At 42.1% G+C, this 17,073-nt stretch overlaps 1 protein-coding gene across 2 annotated transcripts in view; it reads left to right on the forward strand.

The window, feature by feature from the left end:
- The window catches only part of col14a1b (collagen, type XIV, alpha 1b), a 169,552-nt gene that overhangs the window by 60,384 nt on the left and 92,095 nt on the right, over nucleotides 1–17,073 (forward strand). For both annotated transcript variants that reach the window (XM_080862841.1, XM_080862842.1), the window contains exons 8-13: nucleotides 1,173–1,337; nucleotides 2,050–2,211; nucleotides 2,550–2,719; nucleotides 4,007–4,133; nucleotides 6,882–7,027; nucleotides 11,067–11,196. In XM_080862841.1, the coding sequence (XP_080718967.1) occupies nucleotides 1,173–1,337; nucleotides 2,050–2,211; nucleotides 2,550–2,719; nucleotides 4,007–4,133; nucleotides 6,882–7,027; nucleotides 11,067–11,196 (900 nt within the window). The remainder of the gene's footprint in view (nucleotides 1–1,172; nucleotides 1,338–2,049; nucleotides 2,212–2,549; nucleotides 2,720–4,006; nucleotides 4,134–6,881; nucleotides 7,028–11,066; nucleotides 11,197–17,073) is intronic.

Raw genomic sequence — 17,073 nt, forward strand, 5'->3', positions numbered from 1 at the left:
ACTGTGAAGCCTTCACTTTATCTGTTATTCTGATTGGAGAGTACAAACAGGGTCGGAAAAGAAAAACCGTTTCACCCCAGGGATTTATCACAGACGTCCACCCTCCCCGACCCTCCTCGTGGTTTTGTTTTTGTTGATAGGGAATCATTGCAGGGTCTTTACCGTGAAGTATGGATCACCTTGAGACAGGCTGTTGTAATTTGACCCTCTTTAAATAAAATGTAATTGAACTTCTTGTGTTGCTAATGAAACTGATCTATCGCTCGAGGGAGCAGCAGTACTTTAACAGTCTGTTAGAAGTTGAAGAAGACGTCTGTAATGTCGTTAATGGACACAGCTGAACTCAGCTGCTCATTATGTTATCAAGCTCATTAGACAAAAACCTTGTTGAGCTAATAAGGCGCTCTATAACAATCATTTTCAAGTCTTTGATTGCAACTCTTGAGGCTACGTCTCGGCTCAGAGGCATTTATCTGTCCTCGCTACACCTCAGTGGGAAACTTTAAGTACACTCAAACTGTCAGCCAGGACGTAACTGTTGCTTTAAAAGTGCAGACGATAAACGGCTCGAATCTCCCGCACTTTATCCAACTCATGATAGATTTAATATGTATTCAGAAGTATGTTATAGTAAAAGTAAACCATGTTTTTATGGTTTTCCTACATTTAATGTTTTTGACTCGTCAGCTTTGCTCCACGCAGCAGGAAAGCTGAATGAAAACAACATTTTCTTCATTGTTGTGACTAAAATGTTCATGTTTTCTATAGGAATCTGTGAAATTCAGCTATATATCACTAAGTGACATTTACAAGGTTTTTGTTTTTTTTACTGGTTTGTGCCCAAATTTGGGACTTTGGGTCTTTTTTTATATTTCAACTAGCCAGTACTTTTGTTCCCAAATTACAGATCCTGGTTTAATAGTTTTTGAGATATTTATGTTTGAATATTGCTTCAGATTTCAATGTGTGAAAAAAATATCTGGTTTTCAAAAAAATATTTGATAAATGAAGCAAAATTTCCACAGCACTCAGTATCTAAGTCCAGACTTTAGAGTATTTAAACAAATCGTAGATGGCCGAGGCTGCGATGATTCCAGATCAAATGGCTCCTCTTCTTATTTTTATTTCAGCATCTTCATGTTTTCGCTTTGTCTTTGTTTGAATCCGACCAGGTCTGGCTCTGACCTTCGTCCTGGAGAACAGCTTCAAACCCGAGTCAGGCTCCAGACCCGGTGTTCCCAAGATAGGAATCCTCATCACGGATGGGAAGTCCCAGGATGATGTCATACCCCCAGCGCAGAGCCTGAAGGATGCTGGGATAGAACTGTTTGCCATTGGTATGACAGCACTAAATGCTCCACACACCATGGGCTCGGCTGTTGCTCTGCTACACGTGCAGCTGGTTGATGGCAAACATAGAGCACAATGATACATCTGTCTGTATGTGTTGAAATGGTGCAGCTCCTTTGGTTCACTGAGCTCTCCTTCATATAAACCAGCTGATGTCTTTAAAGATTCACAGTTTTTCCTTTGGAGTTTTCTAGGCTGAACTCTGTTTTCTTCTTCAGCACAGTCACAGCTTAATTTCAACATTTCCGCCGTTCTGTGTTTGTGCTGAAATAGCAGGTTATTAATTAACTGACAAAAATTGAATAAAAGACCTTTAATGATATTTGCAGATATTCATGAGGCAAGAACAGCAGGCAGCATCTTAGATTCATGCTGATGCTTCTTGTCTTATAAATATTTTTAATGCATTTCATTTCGGACTACCCCTGATGCTATGCTACCTTTGGACTCAGTCTGTTGCTCTTGTCAGCCTTCAGCTTTAGCTTGTAGTTTCAGCAGGGGGAAAGTTTAGAGATGGAATAAGAAACCCTGTTGCAGACAGCGCATGTCACAGCCTGGCGAATAGTTTTGCTGTTGTAGATGAAGTCCTGTGTATATATTCATGTTCTGGTTGCGTCATGGAAAACTTATTTCCAACACCTTTCATGTCACCGTTGCTGACAGTCGGATCACTCGGTTTTCTCTCTCCTCTCTCTCCAGGTGTGAAAAATGCTGATGAGAATGAGCTGAAGGCGATTGCCTCACCTCCAGAGGAAACTCACGTTTACAACGTGGCAGACTTCAGCGTGATGAGCGACATCGTGGAAGGTCTCACCAAGACCGTTTGCGACCGCGTGGAGCAGCTCGACAAGAAGATCAAAGGTCTGAAGAGCAGCAGGAATCAGCAGAGTCAGAGATGATACGGCGAAGATGCTGCTGTTTGCATCAGTGTTGCTTTGTTGATGCTGTTGGTTATAAAAATAACAAGACCACTTCCCCACCAAATATATTGCAGCCTTGTTATCTTTGTAATGAAATGCCCACAACGTTGTGCCGCATAAACACAGATGTGGCTTCAGATAGCAGCAGAGATGTTGCAGTTTATTACTTTCAGAGTCACTTTGCACACACAACAGGATCATTTCAGCTCTCGCAGGCTGGTCTGACCCGAGTTTCACACGTAATAGAAGAAAAATCTCTGCTTTCTTTATTATCTGCAGGGGGGGCGGAGCCTGCCCCGCCACCAGCCGTCGTGGCTGCACCTCGTGACCTCGTGACCTCGGAGATAACTGCTCGTAGTTTCCGGGTGACATGGACACACGCATCGGGTCAGGTGGAGAAATACCGAGTGGTGTACTACCCTGCCAGTGGGGGGCAGCCAGAAGAAAAGGTATTTTACTTGTTTTATTGTTGGTCCATTATTATTTTAATTATTTTCATTTATTTTTGGAGTTTTTCATGCCTGAAAGAAACACACTTTTTCTTGGCGATTAATGCAAATCATGCAATTTTCAAGAAACTACAAATAGTTCTCTTTATTTTTCACTTTTAATTTTCAGCTTCCATCATAGTTTTTCCACCACAGCGAACGGCCCTGCTTTTATTGTAATTGTGCAATAAAGTCTAAACTACTGTGTGATTGTTAGGCGGCTCATCTGGCTTTCTGGCTTCTTATAACTGACTGAAGGGAGCGCTTTTCTTTTGTCCCCTTAATTAGTGGAACTTTGGTCCTGATTCAACTCCAGAGAGCAAATAAAATACAAACTGTCTGTGATGTAGTGGCAGCATTTTAATTAAAGCTGCTCGGCTAATCCTTTTAAGGGTCACTTCCAGAAGTTAAGTAATTTCTCAGAGTGATCTGCACGATAAATGCCAACAATTATGCAGGATTTGCAGTAAGGGAATAATAAAAGCGAGCACTCTCGTATGCTGTGGTAAACTATATTCTGTTATTTTCATTATTAGCCATTAGCTGTGGAAGATGTGAAAAACTGGAGCACTGATGTGTCTTTTTAATCAGTGTGCCTAACTACAGACATCCACTGACTTATTCTGTGACGTAGGTGTTTTCCCATGTGCGGAAATGTCCGGATAATACATTCAAACTTTGTTTCCATACCTATATCACCACGCAGACATGCAGTGCTGTAATTTTCCAAGTTTATATTTATGCTCCTGCAGTTCCTTCTTATTTTTATCCCATTTCTCTTTGATGTTTATTACAACTTGCAGCTGGAACGGCCCAGTTTCCCCACAAGGAAAACTGAGGTTTCATCAAAGCTAATCTGATCTAGTTACACTCAATTTAAATCTCTTTGGAGAGAGCTGAATGCCTGCAGCAACATGTGGTGCTTTTTTCAACCTTGTGATATGCACTCGCTTAATAAACAGAAGATTTTTTTCTGTATTTTAATGCTTTTTGACAAACAAAGTTCTGCTGTCTATTACAAAGACATGAAGAGCTCTAATTTAGAGCAAATTAAGATTATTTTAATCCCAGCTGTATCAGACAGTTATGTCCCTGAGAGCACAGCAGAAATGAATGAGCATCACAAGCAAACATACTTGTTTAGTGTGTCTGACTGACTGGCTTATCTCATTCCAGCATTGTACACTTACTGCACTTGATAACACTGCTGTGATATCCAGGCTGTGACCCACTGGGATCTGTTTTTAGGTGGTCCAGGGGACACAGAACAGCGTGGAGCTGAGCTATCTGAACTCTCTGACAGAGTACCAGGTGGCTGTTTTTGCCGTCTATCGCAGCGCCGCAAGTGAAGCCCTGAGAGGAAGTGCTACTACATGTAAGTTTATATGTTTACGCATTCAAACAGATGGAAGCAGGAAACATGGTAGTAAGCACCATGCAGCATCTGATGGTCTGTAAGGCCCATTTTGAAGCCTCAATTGCAACAATATTGGCGTCTTCATTGAGACATGTTGAAGCTAACAGTGACTTCTCTGCTAATGCTAGCAAACCTGGTGCAGTCACCTTGCAGTCCTGTTGCCTTTGAGTTGGGGACCAGGTCTGCGACCAGTCATAGTCAGTTTTTTCATGCATTAGTTCAGTATTGAGTGGAAATGAATGCAGTATGTTTGTGAAATTACAAACCTGTTACTACCTACATACACAGAAAGCCACACTAACTCTTTATACAAAGTTTTGTCAGAACCTCACAGATTTGAAACAATCTGTGGTTAGCACTGTTGCCCCACAGCACGAAGGTCCTGAGTTCAATTCCACCATCAGGCCGGGTCTTTCTGTGTGGAGTTTGCATGTTCTCCCCGTGTTTGCGTGGCTTCCTCCCACTGTCCAACGACATGCAGCTTGTGGGGATAGGTTAATTGGATAATCCAAATTGCCATTAGGTGTGAATGTGAGTGTGAATGGTTGTCTGTCCCTGTGTGTTGGCCCTGCGACAGACTGGCGACCTGTCCAGGGTGTACCCCGCCTCTCGCCCTATGACAGCTGGGATAGGCTCCAGCGCCCCCCGCGACCCTGAGAAGGATAAGCGGAAGAGAATGGATGGATTCAGAATTTCGTCTACAAACAGTTACACAGTTTAGTGATGCAGGGACTAGGCAGCCGTGCTTTTATGAAGATGTGTAAGCAGAATGCAGCCAGTTGGCAATCAGCTGAGTCGAGTCTTGAGTTGCAACGTGACATCTTGTGGCGAAGTTGCGCTCATAGCTCATCGTTACAGACTGAGACTGACTGTAATGTGTCAGCAGTTTATTTGCATCTATGATCGAGATGTGATTACCTGCAAAAACCGGTGAATGTGTCTGAGAGCGACTGCAGTTCCTTTGAGTCAGACGGGTTCCCTCCCACTAAGAGGCCTGAGCCATCGCCAGTGGTTGAGGGTGTTTCACATTCAGGTGAACGTTTGGTGACCGTGACTACTTCAAATTGTTCAAAGAGCTCCAAAAGGCATCGCCAGCACAAACACAGGTCAGGGACGAGATGAATTCATTAATACATTTTTAATTAATGAATGAATTTTTCATATTTCTGTTGTAACTTGGCTTGATAGCGATTGATTCACTTTTGGATTGAGTCTCAAGCGGCCGTTTGAAGAACTGTGAAAACCACACGATGAAGATTTACCTACATGTTGCAGAGGCAAATGAACAATGTCCATTTGAGCCTCATTTAAGAATTAAGTCCCAAATGAGGGATCTGAACTCTTCATTTTTCCCAGCATGCACCTCTTCTATTATTCACTATCGCTCTCAGTCTTAAACCTCCAAGACAGTCTTCCCCTGGGATCTTTCATTGTGCTGTTAATTCTCTGCATCAAACCATTTCTGCTTCTGTGCAGTAGAAATGTGTTCTTGCTCACACTGAAGAGAAAGACTCAGTGTTAACCTGCAGAGCTTTTAATCATTTATTTATTGCTTTAATTTTGCTTTGAAGAAACTGACAGGACCGAGATGAACAACACACCTTTGGTCTTTTCACTCAATTCCAATGAAGCCAATTTATGACTGTTGAGTTGCAGCATCCGTAATAGCAGTGATAGAGCAGCAGACATGTGTTGTACTACAAAGGAAAACAGTGAATTTGGGCCATAAAAGCTACACAGGTGTTTCATTATTTATTCGTGGCCTGATCCTCCTCTGACAGGATGCCTGTGGCGAGCTCTAATTCTGGTGGTATTGCCTGAGGCCTCGTGCTGACATGTGTACCCCGAGCCAGAGCCTGGCTGGATTCTCTGACCTTCTCGACCTGGCGTTCGCTGACGAATGACAGGGGATTCCTCCCTGTTGGTCGAGGATGAATGCAAAGTCACAAGTTGACCTTGTAGCAAAGTTAATGTGCTGTGGCTGTTTGCTGGAAGCTGCCACTTCTGCCCTGCTGCACTGTCTGGTTAAGGCAGCAAATTAAACATGATGCTAGGTACTAATTGATTTGGGGGTTTGAGCAGAGTGTGGTACAAAAGTGGAACATTTATCAAAGCAATAAGTGAGGACTTCACTCGTGCTGTCTGACTCTCTGAAATATATTCGATTTCATGAAACCAGACCTCCATTTCAATCACATCAACTGCTTGACTTAAAATACACTGTGGTGGTTTGCAGAGGCAAAACTACATCACGTCGGCCGTCGGCCCAAAGCTTCAGGACCTGGTTGTAAATCTCATTAGTCTCTTTTCTAGTTAAAGCTCGTTTGGCTCATTGCCGTGCAGGACAATGACCTCTGAATAACTGCTGTTTTTAACAACCCTGACATTGTACATTACTGTTTAAAATACATCAAAGAAGATTTGGATTTCTGTTTAATCATGCATGAACTTACAAGACCTAATTTACTTCTATTGCTGCCGGAGAGCCGTAGGATAACGAATTCCTTAGACTTTAGAAAAGAGCGAGTTTTCTATGAAATGTGAATTTTCAGGACTTGTCTGGCCCAAAACAGTCGAAGGTTAGTGTAAAAGTGCCAGATTACTGTTCTAGGTAAGATTTAATCAGCTACACTTCCTTATTGTTTAAAAGTAAATGTGTCAAAGGAAGAAACGCCGTCATCCAAACCCTGTGCTTGTGTCCGACAGTGGCCCTGCCCACGGTGAACAACCTGGAGTTGTTTGATATTACTCACAGCACTATGCGGGTCCGCTGGAAGGCCGTCGCTGGGGCTTCTGGGTACATGATCCTGTACGCCCCGCTGACTGAAGAGGATGCTTCAGATGAGAAGGAGGTGAGGAGTGTGCTCGTGTGCAATGAGAGTAAATGTGAGGCAAAGAATGAGCTGTATGATGCAGAGCAGGGTGCTCCCTGCTGGGCGCCAGCTCCTTTTCCAAAACAATGTTTCCTCAGATTTCTTTACATCACACAACGTTCCTCACAGGCCTACTTTAAACTCTGATCCAAGTAAAATATCTCCTACTTTATGTCATTTTAAAAGCCATTCAAATATAGTGTTCAAAACTTTGTGAAAGTAACTGAACTCCTGTGCTGCCTTGTGTTTATTAATTGATGAAGTCCAGTTGCCCTCATCAATTAGTCCATATTTCAAAAAACCAGACGCCAAAATGTTGACAAAGAGACTTTAATCAGGTTGTAATCAATCTGAGTGGTAAGCAAAGACTGTGTTAGTGTGGCTGAAAAATGTGGTTTTTAATATGTGCCAGTGTGAATATTTAACATCTTACAACTCAGCATTGTTTATCAGAAAAACATGAGCTGAATTCTTGATGTTGAGACTGATGGTGGAAAAAACCAAACGACTCCGCTGCTCCAGGTCATTGTGCTCACCTGATGCGCCGCTCTCAGGCTTGGACACATCATCCAATGAAGGCTGCTCTCTGGTCACTGACGTATAGACCCAGCTCTCATCAGCAGAGTATTTCAACATGAGAGGCAGCAGTGATGGAAGAGTTGATATTTGCTCTTTGTCGAAGTTTGAAGTCTAAGACGTCCAGCCAGACAGGAAGTGGTCCTGTGGTGCAGGCGGCGACCCTGGAGGAGGTTCAACCAACTTTACTTCAGGCATTTTTAATCAAACAGAGTAACCGTACTGTATGACTGCACATCGTATACTTTATAGAAGCAGAATTCTGGATGTGCACTTTTCAAATTGTTAACTCCAACACTGTTAGAGTTAACATGGATGTCATTATGGTTTGATATAACCAATAAGCCAGCATTCAGGTTTCTGGTGTGATGAACAGTCTTTTGTTAGAGTGAACATGAATAGAAAAACTTGAACTATAACTTCAAATACCTGCAGGTTTGAGCGGAAGAAACTTTGGACTGAATGTAATCAGCAGCTCAGGATCTCACAATTTGACTTTTTGACTTTGGAGAAAAATCACAGGATATCGTTGGACATTTGCATAACAAAGACTTTCTGCGCCTGTTGACTTTTGTCTGTGGTTTTGCTTCTCGTTTGATATTTTTGTCTTCGGCGTTCGCAGGATTTCCACCTAAATTTGCTTTGAAATAGTCTATTAAAGACGGTGACTGTCGGAGCTGACAGACTGCTAATTTGCATTCAGCTGAATAAAGTTGACCTTCTTAGATGTCTTTGTAATTATAATTGAGTTGCTTCAAAGTAAACGTCTGCTTTCATGTGCCGTTTCTGTTATTTTTCTACATATTCTGTATGTTTGACTACTTTGTACTATGAGTCTCAGGAAGGAAACAAAGGAAGGGGGATAGAAGGAAACGGCCAAAAACATGTACCAGAAATATCAGATAATATTAGAGAAAGCGGTGGCAGTAGAGAGTCTTTAATTCACTCTAATAAACAGCACGGCTGATCCTGAGCCACCTTTCAGTGTCCCCACCATGCAGGAGTCAAAAAAGTGCAGCCACCCTCTGAGTCACAGTAATATATCTTTAAAACCTGTGACCAATTAGAGGACAAAACACAACCAAAGCATCAATTACACCTTAAAGACTGAATAACACTTCAAAGTGAAACAGGCACGCATACAAAGACCAGCACTGATTGGAAAGAAGACATTAAAAGCAAACAGCACGACAGACTGGAACATGGGGATCCTTTGCAGGTAAATTCAGCAGTTAAGGAAGACGAGACATTCAAAGGAGAGGAGGAGAGGTATGAAGGGCACAGGCAGCCGTCCTTATCCCTCCTTCTCCCATTAGACCTCATTATGCCTACCGTCACATTCGCCTCCAGGCAGAAAGCAATAAAAACAATTTAGGAAGGAATTTGGAATCAGGATGGATGTTTTCCAGCGGTGAGGATAAGCCTGGCTCTGAGGCACTCCGTCAGAGCCCAGGCTTGGCTGGCTCGTCCTCGTGTGGCTTCCACTTATGGGCCGTGCGGTGACTTGTCTGGGCCAAAGCCAGCCTCAAATCCAGCCCAGTTTGACTGGAAAAGTGCTTTCATTCAAACAGGGACCCAGTGTAGGTCTGCACAGACTGAACCCGAGGGAGAGAAAGGACGAGCACAAATGTGAACAAGAGGTAGATCTTACAGCAGGATGTGACTCCAACGGTCCCCGAAGCTGCTAAATGTGTCCACGCCAAACAAACACAGCAGTAACACGAATGTGGTGCACGTAACAAAAGGGCCTTCTTGTCGAGCAAGAAATGCTTCAGCTCATGTACATCGGCCCGGGTCCAACCCTACACCCACATCAAGCACCGCTCCAAACCTACTAGCTTTAACTGGAGGTGAGTGATGAAGCCAACTCAGAGTCCACACCGATGCAGACTCCACCTGCTTTGAGTCAGGAACGGAGGAAACTCCACACAGCACAAATATAACTGTGGTTCTAAGAAGGGTTGGACTCTGCTGGGTAAATGAAAGCAAAGTGATGAGATGATGTTTAAAGGCGGTGATAGAGAATAATGTTGTTTCAACAGGAGCAAAGGGGCAGTGACCTTTATTTAAGTAAAATTCCACGTAGATCCATTTTGATTGTTGATGGTTATGTAGGTCATGTGCGCTTCAGAAAAGGAAACTGTATTTCCTTCCTCTGCACAGACAAGAAACAGGGTTAAGAAATTCCTCCTGTGTGCCAAGCTACTTAGAAAATGTATGACCTGAAGTCTTTTACGGTGTTTATCACAGAAAACAGACAAAATGAAAAAAGTCAGCAGATTAAATAGGTCACATTCTACTAAAAACACAAAACATGCTTTAATACCCCTCCTGTAATGATGGTAGACGCTCATATCAAACCGAGACAGAATTTGAAGTGGTAAGATGTGGACATGCAGCAGCTCTGGCTTCACTCTACATTAGTTGGTCTTCAAAGAAGAGGATCTAAAATCGCTGCACCAAGTCTTTGTAAAGGAATAAGGATTTTTTAAGGATGCAGAGTCGCTTTGATAGAATCCAAGAATAAAAATATGAAGTGAGAAACAAGCAGAGTTGGTCCTCTTTAAGCCATCCTATCTGATTGCAGCAGCTCTGATTCTGATTGAAATTCCTACTTCAGTGTGAGAAAGGCAGGGGCGTCCCAAAGCTCGGCGGTTAGAGTCTATTCAGAAAATTGTCTCAGGATAAAAAGAGATAAAGCCTTTAGTTATTTAGCTGTTACATCTTAGGCCAAAAGATAAGGTGGAAATATTCTAAAATGAGGTAAGAAGTAAAAAAACCTGTGAAAGTATTAACAGTAGTTATTGATCACGTTGACCCTTCTGGCTGATTGTTCCTGTTGTACGTTGTAGTTCTCTAAGGAAACAACAAAAGCCATTTGTTGTATTATGTCTGCATCCAGTGTATGTTTGGCAGAATAAGCGATGGTGAAGTTGAATATTTGTGTGCGCGCTGTGCAAGCAGCTGCAGACTGGTTGAGTTCTGTGTTGGCGATTGAGATGAAACAAATCGGCCTCTGTGGGGACAGAAAGGTCTGTTTCAGCTACGCAGATAAGCTCCAGCTGCAAAGCAGAAAACAACCGATGTTTTTCTCACATTTTAAAATCGACCACTGCGGTCCTGCAAACAGAGTTTCATCATCTTCCTTTGTTCTGAGTTTCAGCTCAGTAGATGTGGGACATACTACAAGAGCCTGATTGGCCCCTCCTGCTTAATGTAAAAGGAAGATCTCCATATTCAGAAATCATCTCATGCAATCACACTTTAATTCTCTGCTTGCCTGGACGAGACTGCTGATGATAGAAGAGTAGACGTGCAGAGAGATGAGTAACAGGGCGGATAAACGACTGCATGAAATCCACTGACAAGACAGAGATTTAAAGGATCTACTAGAAAGTCTCTGCGTCTTCGCTAAATGCACATACCTGCTGTGTGTGCGCAGGTGAAGGTGGATGACTCGGTGACTGAGGTGGAGCTGGAAGGATTGACTCCAGCTACTGAGTACACAGTGACAGTTTACGCCATGTACGGAGAGGAAGCCAGTGACCCCATGACCAGCCAGCAGACCACATGTAAGTCTAACATGCAAAACACTCCCATCATCAAATATTTCTTTGATCTGTTGTTAGCAGCCAATACATGAAGAATGAAGCCAAAATCTTCAGTTCGCCAAAGATTCTCATGTCTCATGTCTCAAGTATCTGTTTAAGGCTTAAACTTGAGCATCACTCGAGCCACAGGCCCAGCCCGGCTCTCTGCTCGGTGCCACCTTAGCTAACAGGCGCTGGTCCTCATGGCCACTATTTGTTTTTGGTGCCATTAGTAGCTTTTTAATGGAATTATCTGATACCTGAACATGGATTATTATGTGGCCGATTGGTGTAATAAAGTTGTTGTATTTTCTGTTAATGTTATTTAGATGATTAACATTCATAATAATAATCAAACAAGTTTTCTAGGATTTGCTAATAACACTGTTAGGTCTCCAGAACATTGTCAAGCTTTGGCTGAACCTTCAAAACAGGCGTCCAAGCCAATCAGTAATGACAGAGTGGCTACATTTATGCTTTATATACAGTCTGTGGTTACCATGCAGACTTCACTGGTTGGACTTGTCCTGTTGGCAGCCATTAAACTTTGGCTGATTCTTGACTGAACGACATGGATCCACCTCAAACTCTGGCTGAAAAATAAAGTGTTGATCTGATCACCAGAGTTATGTAACGACAATGTTGACGTCATCCAGGTCACACAAATATCAGCATCACAGTTCAGGAGCTTCAAGTGTAAACAGTTGTGCCTGCATAAACAATTTCAGTCAATATTTAAGCATGCAAATATTTTTTTAAAGACACAAGCCTTCACAAATATTCCACGAGGGCTTTGTAATCCTTCACACACTATAGCCGGATACAGTTTAAAAATGAGGCGCAGGCACACAGTTTTCACAAAGTGTCCTCATCTTCTTTTAATGTCCTGGGAGTTGAGATCTGAAAGAAAGGCAAACTGGTCCTCGCAGAAATGGAAATATAAGGCCGCCCATATGCTTTACTAACTGTTGGTGAAATTCAATTTCATTAAATCCCCGACAGATTGTGTGACCCTTTGAACTCGAGTCACTGCTATTCTCATCTCTGAAAGCAGCCGGCACATTTTTCATTTTCCTCAGGACGTTAACTGTCAGCTGTCTGATCAGGAGGAAACCACATCTCCAAGCACTTAAACCTACATCCTCCATGTACAAACCTCCAAACCCTTTATCAGCTAATTTCTTTCATTATCTTTTTTTATGTGTTTTCTAATCAGAGGGATCAGCTGCCGCAGACATATTTGCTTTTCATTTGCTGAGTGTTTGCTCATAGTTTCTTCCCAGACGGCTGCAGCGTGCTGAAGTCCTGCCCCAACACGTATCCTGCTCCTGACAAACTAGCAGCCAGCAATGCCAAATTCTCTACATGGCGCCAACTTTGATTCCCTTATTCCAGCTATTTTCTGCACCTCGCTGTCATTCTGTAGAGTTTTGATGAGAGTAACTCGGCGCTCCGCCCACCCTAAATCCCCACTGTGCTCACTAATTAACATTTTATGAAGTCTCCTTTAAGGTTTGAGGCCTGCGGCTTTAAGTCAGGGCATGTTTATGTCTTTACGGTGTGTGTAAGGCTTTGGATGCGGGTCAGAAGAGGACACTCTGTCAAATACATTTTCATAATAAAATAACTTTTATTGTTCCATGCAGGCAGGACTTAATGCCCTTGAATGAAGATGGGACACATTAAGTTTTGGTCATCATCTTTGTATCGGCCCCGTTCCCTGAAATATTCCTTCTGCATTATAAAAACGAGGTTCCTCGTTAGCTACACACCACATGATGCAAATGACGGTCGTGATGTGCTTTTCACTCAACGAGCTTGTTCGTATTCATTCAGTCTGCCTCTCTGTGTCATCAGAGGCCTCTCATCCCTCATTTCCTCTCGTCATTTAACTGTCGTTTCTTCCATTGTTAAGACAAAATGTGCTTTAATGATCATTGCAGTGAAACGAGGCCGTTGCACATGCAAATGGGTTGGATTTCTTTTTCTTTGAAGGAGCATGATGGAGATTAAAGATAAAGACTCATACAAAATCAGACTACAGAGAGCTTTGCACATCTTCCCACTTTGTGGTTTTACAACCAGAAGCAGGTCGTGAGGCCACAGAATGCAGATTTGATTTTGAATTGTTTTTTTCATTGGTTGTTTGTTATTTAGCTGTAGCTCTAAGTGTGTGCGCTTGCAGAGGTTATACATGTCATGAGAGACTTGCAAACACTTGATCCCTTTTATATAAGAAAGGATTTAAAACAAAAAGGGTTTTTTTTTTTTCAATAATTTAGCTACAATAAAAAAACTGAATATTCTTCTGTGGAAATGGGACACTCAGAAACAAGAACTGCACTACAGAAGCTGACAGATGTTTGAAGGTTTCTTGTGCTTCCCACACAACTTTTTAATGACATGCAAATCTCCAGTTTGACTTGGCCAGTCTGTATCCGTCCATTTTCCTTTTTTTGTTTGTTTGAGGGGTTTTTGGGGATATTTTCTCATTGGTCGCCTTTAGCTCTCAGAGACAAGGCTTCACTTTGTCTTCAAGCATTCTTGGACATGATGTGGTGTGATGCAGAATTCAATTACTAATCACACTGTGCCCTTCAATCTGCCCCATCATTGAAGCAACGAGGCAACCCCAAACCACGGCCGTTGTATCACTGTTATGGGATTTTACTGTATTGATTGATTTTCTTTTGCCTATTTCATCTGTGGTCTTTATTTTCTCCACAACACATTATTTCAAAAGGCCTGGTGTTTAACTGTGTGTTCTCTGAAAAATGTCAACTTTCTTTTTGGACAGCAGGACCTTTTTTGTTGTTGCTGGCTTGATTCCAATGCATTTATGTGCAGGCACATTCATATTGTAAATGCTCACATTCTGATGCCAACAGTTATTTGCAGATGCCGTTGTAAAACACTGGAGTTCTTGAATATGTCTCTTTGCCTCAGACGGTGTGTTGCTGGAAGTAAGTGAGACTGTGTTAGCTTTATGGACAGAAGATGTAGGCATAGACAAGCGCTGAACGTTTTCTGCTTTGGTGCCCTGAGGAGCTTATTACTGCTCTTCGCAGAAGCTGGAGTTCTTCTGGCTTCATCGGGCAGTGACCTCCACCTTGCACTGGATCAACTTACAGTCGAAAGAGAAGTAGCTGGGATGAGAATTAATTAGCACTTCCAAGGCTGATACCATGGTTCTCACCCTGAAAAGGGAGTTCCCACTCCAGGTCGGGGAAGAGTCGCCATCCCGAATGGAGGAGTTTAACTATTTCAGGGTCTTGTTCATGAGTGAGGCGAGAGATTGACAGAAAGATTGCAGCAATGTTAATGGTGATGCAGAGGCTTTCTTGGTCTGCTGTGGCAAAGAGGGACCTGAGCATGAAAGTCAAGCTGTTGCTTTGCCAGTCAAGCTATGTCCCTACCCTCACCTGTGGCCACGAGCTCAAGGTAGTGACTGAAAGAATGAAATTGTGGATACAAGAGACAGACAACAGGGTGTCCCTTAGAAATGTGCTAAGTGGCTCGGTCAGGTGCTCGGAGTAGAGCCACTAGTCCTCCAAATTGAAAGGAGTCAGTTAAGGTGGTTCGGACATTTGGTCAGGATGCCTAGAAAATTTCTAGGTGAGGTTTTTTGGCCATGTCCATCAAAGCTCTAGAGCAGGGGTGGGAAACTCCAGGCCTCAAGGGCCAGTGTCCTGCAGGTTTTAGACGTGTCCTTGAGCCAACACAGCTGATTTAAATTGTTAACTGACCTCCTCATGTCTTGAAGTTCTCCAGAGGCCTGGGTATAAACTAATCATTTGATTCAGGTGTGTTAATCTAGGGTGATATCTAAAACCTGCAGGACACCGGCCTGGAGTTCCCCACCCCTGGTCCAGAGCCACATGGCTTTGACCTTGGTACAATGATACTACATACTCAAAAGTGAGCAAAACAGCAGAACCTTGATGTCAGAGCTTTAAATAAGATGGGTTCCACTAGGGCTGGGCGATATGGCCTAAAATCCATATCACGGTATAATTTGAGGCATGTGCAGTAACAATATATTCTTTTCTTCCTTATAACATATTTTAAATAATATAAGGCACACTTAAAATCCTTTAATTTTCTCAAAATTCGACAGTGTTCCTTATGTTTGAATTCTGGTTGTGCTCACTGACCTCGAACCGATTTTATGTGGTACACGGCGCACAGAAATCTGTCAAAAAATGTTTTAGTATGACTTTGGTAAGCTATGAAGGCGCACTGCTTGATGGATTGTTGGAGCATTATGGCTGCCGTAGGAGCCTTGGAGTAATCTGGGTCCAAAACTCCGTCGCCTTCAGGTCCCAAAGTCAAACTGTCTAAATTCTTTCATCTCTAATAAAATAATCAGTGTTGCTGCTTTACCAGGTGTAACAATTAAGTTTAACATCCAGTAATGGAGGAAAACAGAGGATTTCACAGAGGATTTCACAGTGTTTGGACACATTTATTTGCTCACACTGGCTGCTGGTCTGCTTGATCTGCAGTTGGAAAATGAAACTGAAACTTTCATATTGTTTGTTTACTTTTAGTATCTTCAGAGGTATCGTACTGCTAATCGCTCTACTGGATATCAAACCAGCCTCCTTTTCATTTGATTAACTACAAAGTAGCTCTAGAGCTTTGGCAAAGTCACTCTAAACAGGACATTTTTCCTCCACTTCACAACAGTTCTCATCTTTACGTAATAAAAAGTACACAATTTTAGTTATTGTTGTTCTATAATTTCATAAATGCAGCAGAAATATGGTGTTACTGTAACCATCTAATGATAAATAGCCCACTGCAGAGCAGACACATGAGTAATGTTGGAAATTATCCTTCTACTTCAGGCTATGTACTCTTCATTAAGACAAGAGAAGAGAAGAGTTATTCAAAGCTAGGACATTTCTTGTTACAGCAAATAAAAGTTAAAAAAGTTAAAGTTGAAAAAACAAATAAGTTAAACACAACAAACCTATAAAAATAGCTTAAATAAGTAGGCACTGTAAGATTCAGTATTTACTGGGTCTCCATTCACATTTTTTAAACTCAATAATTTAATAAGCTTGGCACAGTTCCTTTAATAGCACTAAACCTAAAAATATTCGCACTTTGTGTGTGTAAAACAAACCCCCCTCACCCACCCACAACACACACACCTCCACATGTTACCCAGAGGTTACCCATTAGATAAGACAAATTATGTCAAAATGTTTGAACTTTTTTTCTAGTCTTGCAAAAAAGGAAAAAAAAGAAGAAAAAAAAGAGAAGAAAAAGAGAAAAAAATTTTTTTAACATCCAGACATCTATGAAAACAGAATTTATTAAATTCAACGGAGTTAGAAGTTAGCAGGAAGTTACCTCTCTAGTTTCCACCTAAACATGATATAGCATGTTCTGACTGAGAGATTTCTGAAAAAATTCAAACGTACAGCTCTGCTATCACTTCCAACATAAATGAAGACAGAAAACTAAACAGCAGTGACGTTTGTAGGGTTACTGAAGTTGGGCTAGCTGGTATATAATGATGTGCTACGTGATCGCTAGCAAAACAGCTACGTTAGCATAACATTAGCACAGTGAAGCTGGAGGATGAACGCTGGACAAAAGTTAACGTGAGGGTTCCTGATGGTTAGGGACAAATGCAATCGCATGGCAGGATGCTGTAAACGGACCAAACTTCAGTCAGGAGAACAACTGAGATAATCCATCCACAATACGAAGTTAGTCATTAATATACTGCAACAACATGGGAATAGAGCAGCTGCAAGAGAATTCAGCATTAATGAATCAATGGTAGGGAAGTGGAGGAAGCGCAGGTTTTGGCTTTCCCCATATTCCAAAAGTGCTTCGTCTCTT

This window comes from Rhamphochromis sp. 'chilingali' (assembly GCF_963969265.1).
Source record: "Rhamphochromis sp. 'chilingali' genome assembly, chromosome: 17".
Lineage (NCBI taxonomy): Eukaryota > Metazoa > Chordata > Actinopteri > Cichliformes > Cichlidae > Rhamphochromis > Rhamphochromis sp. 'chilingali'.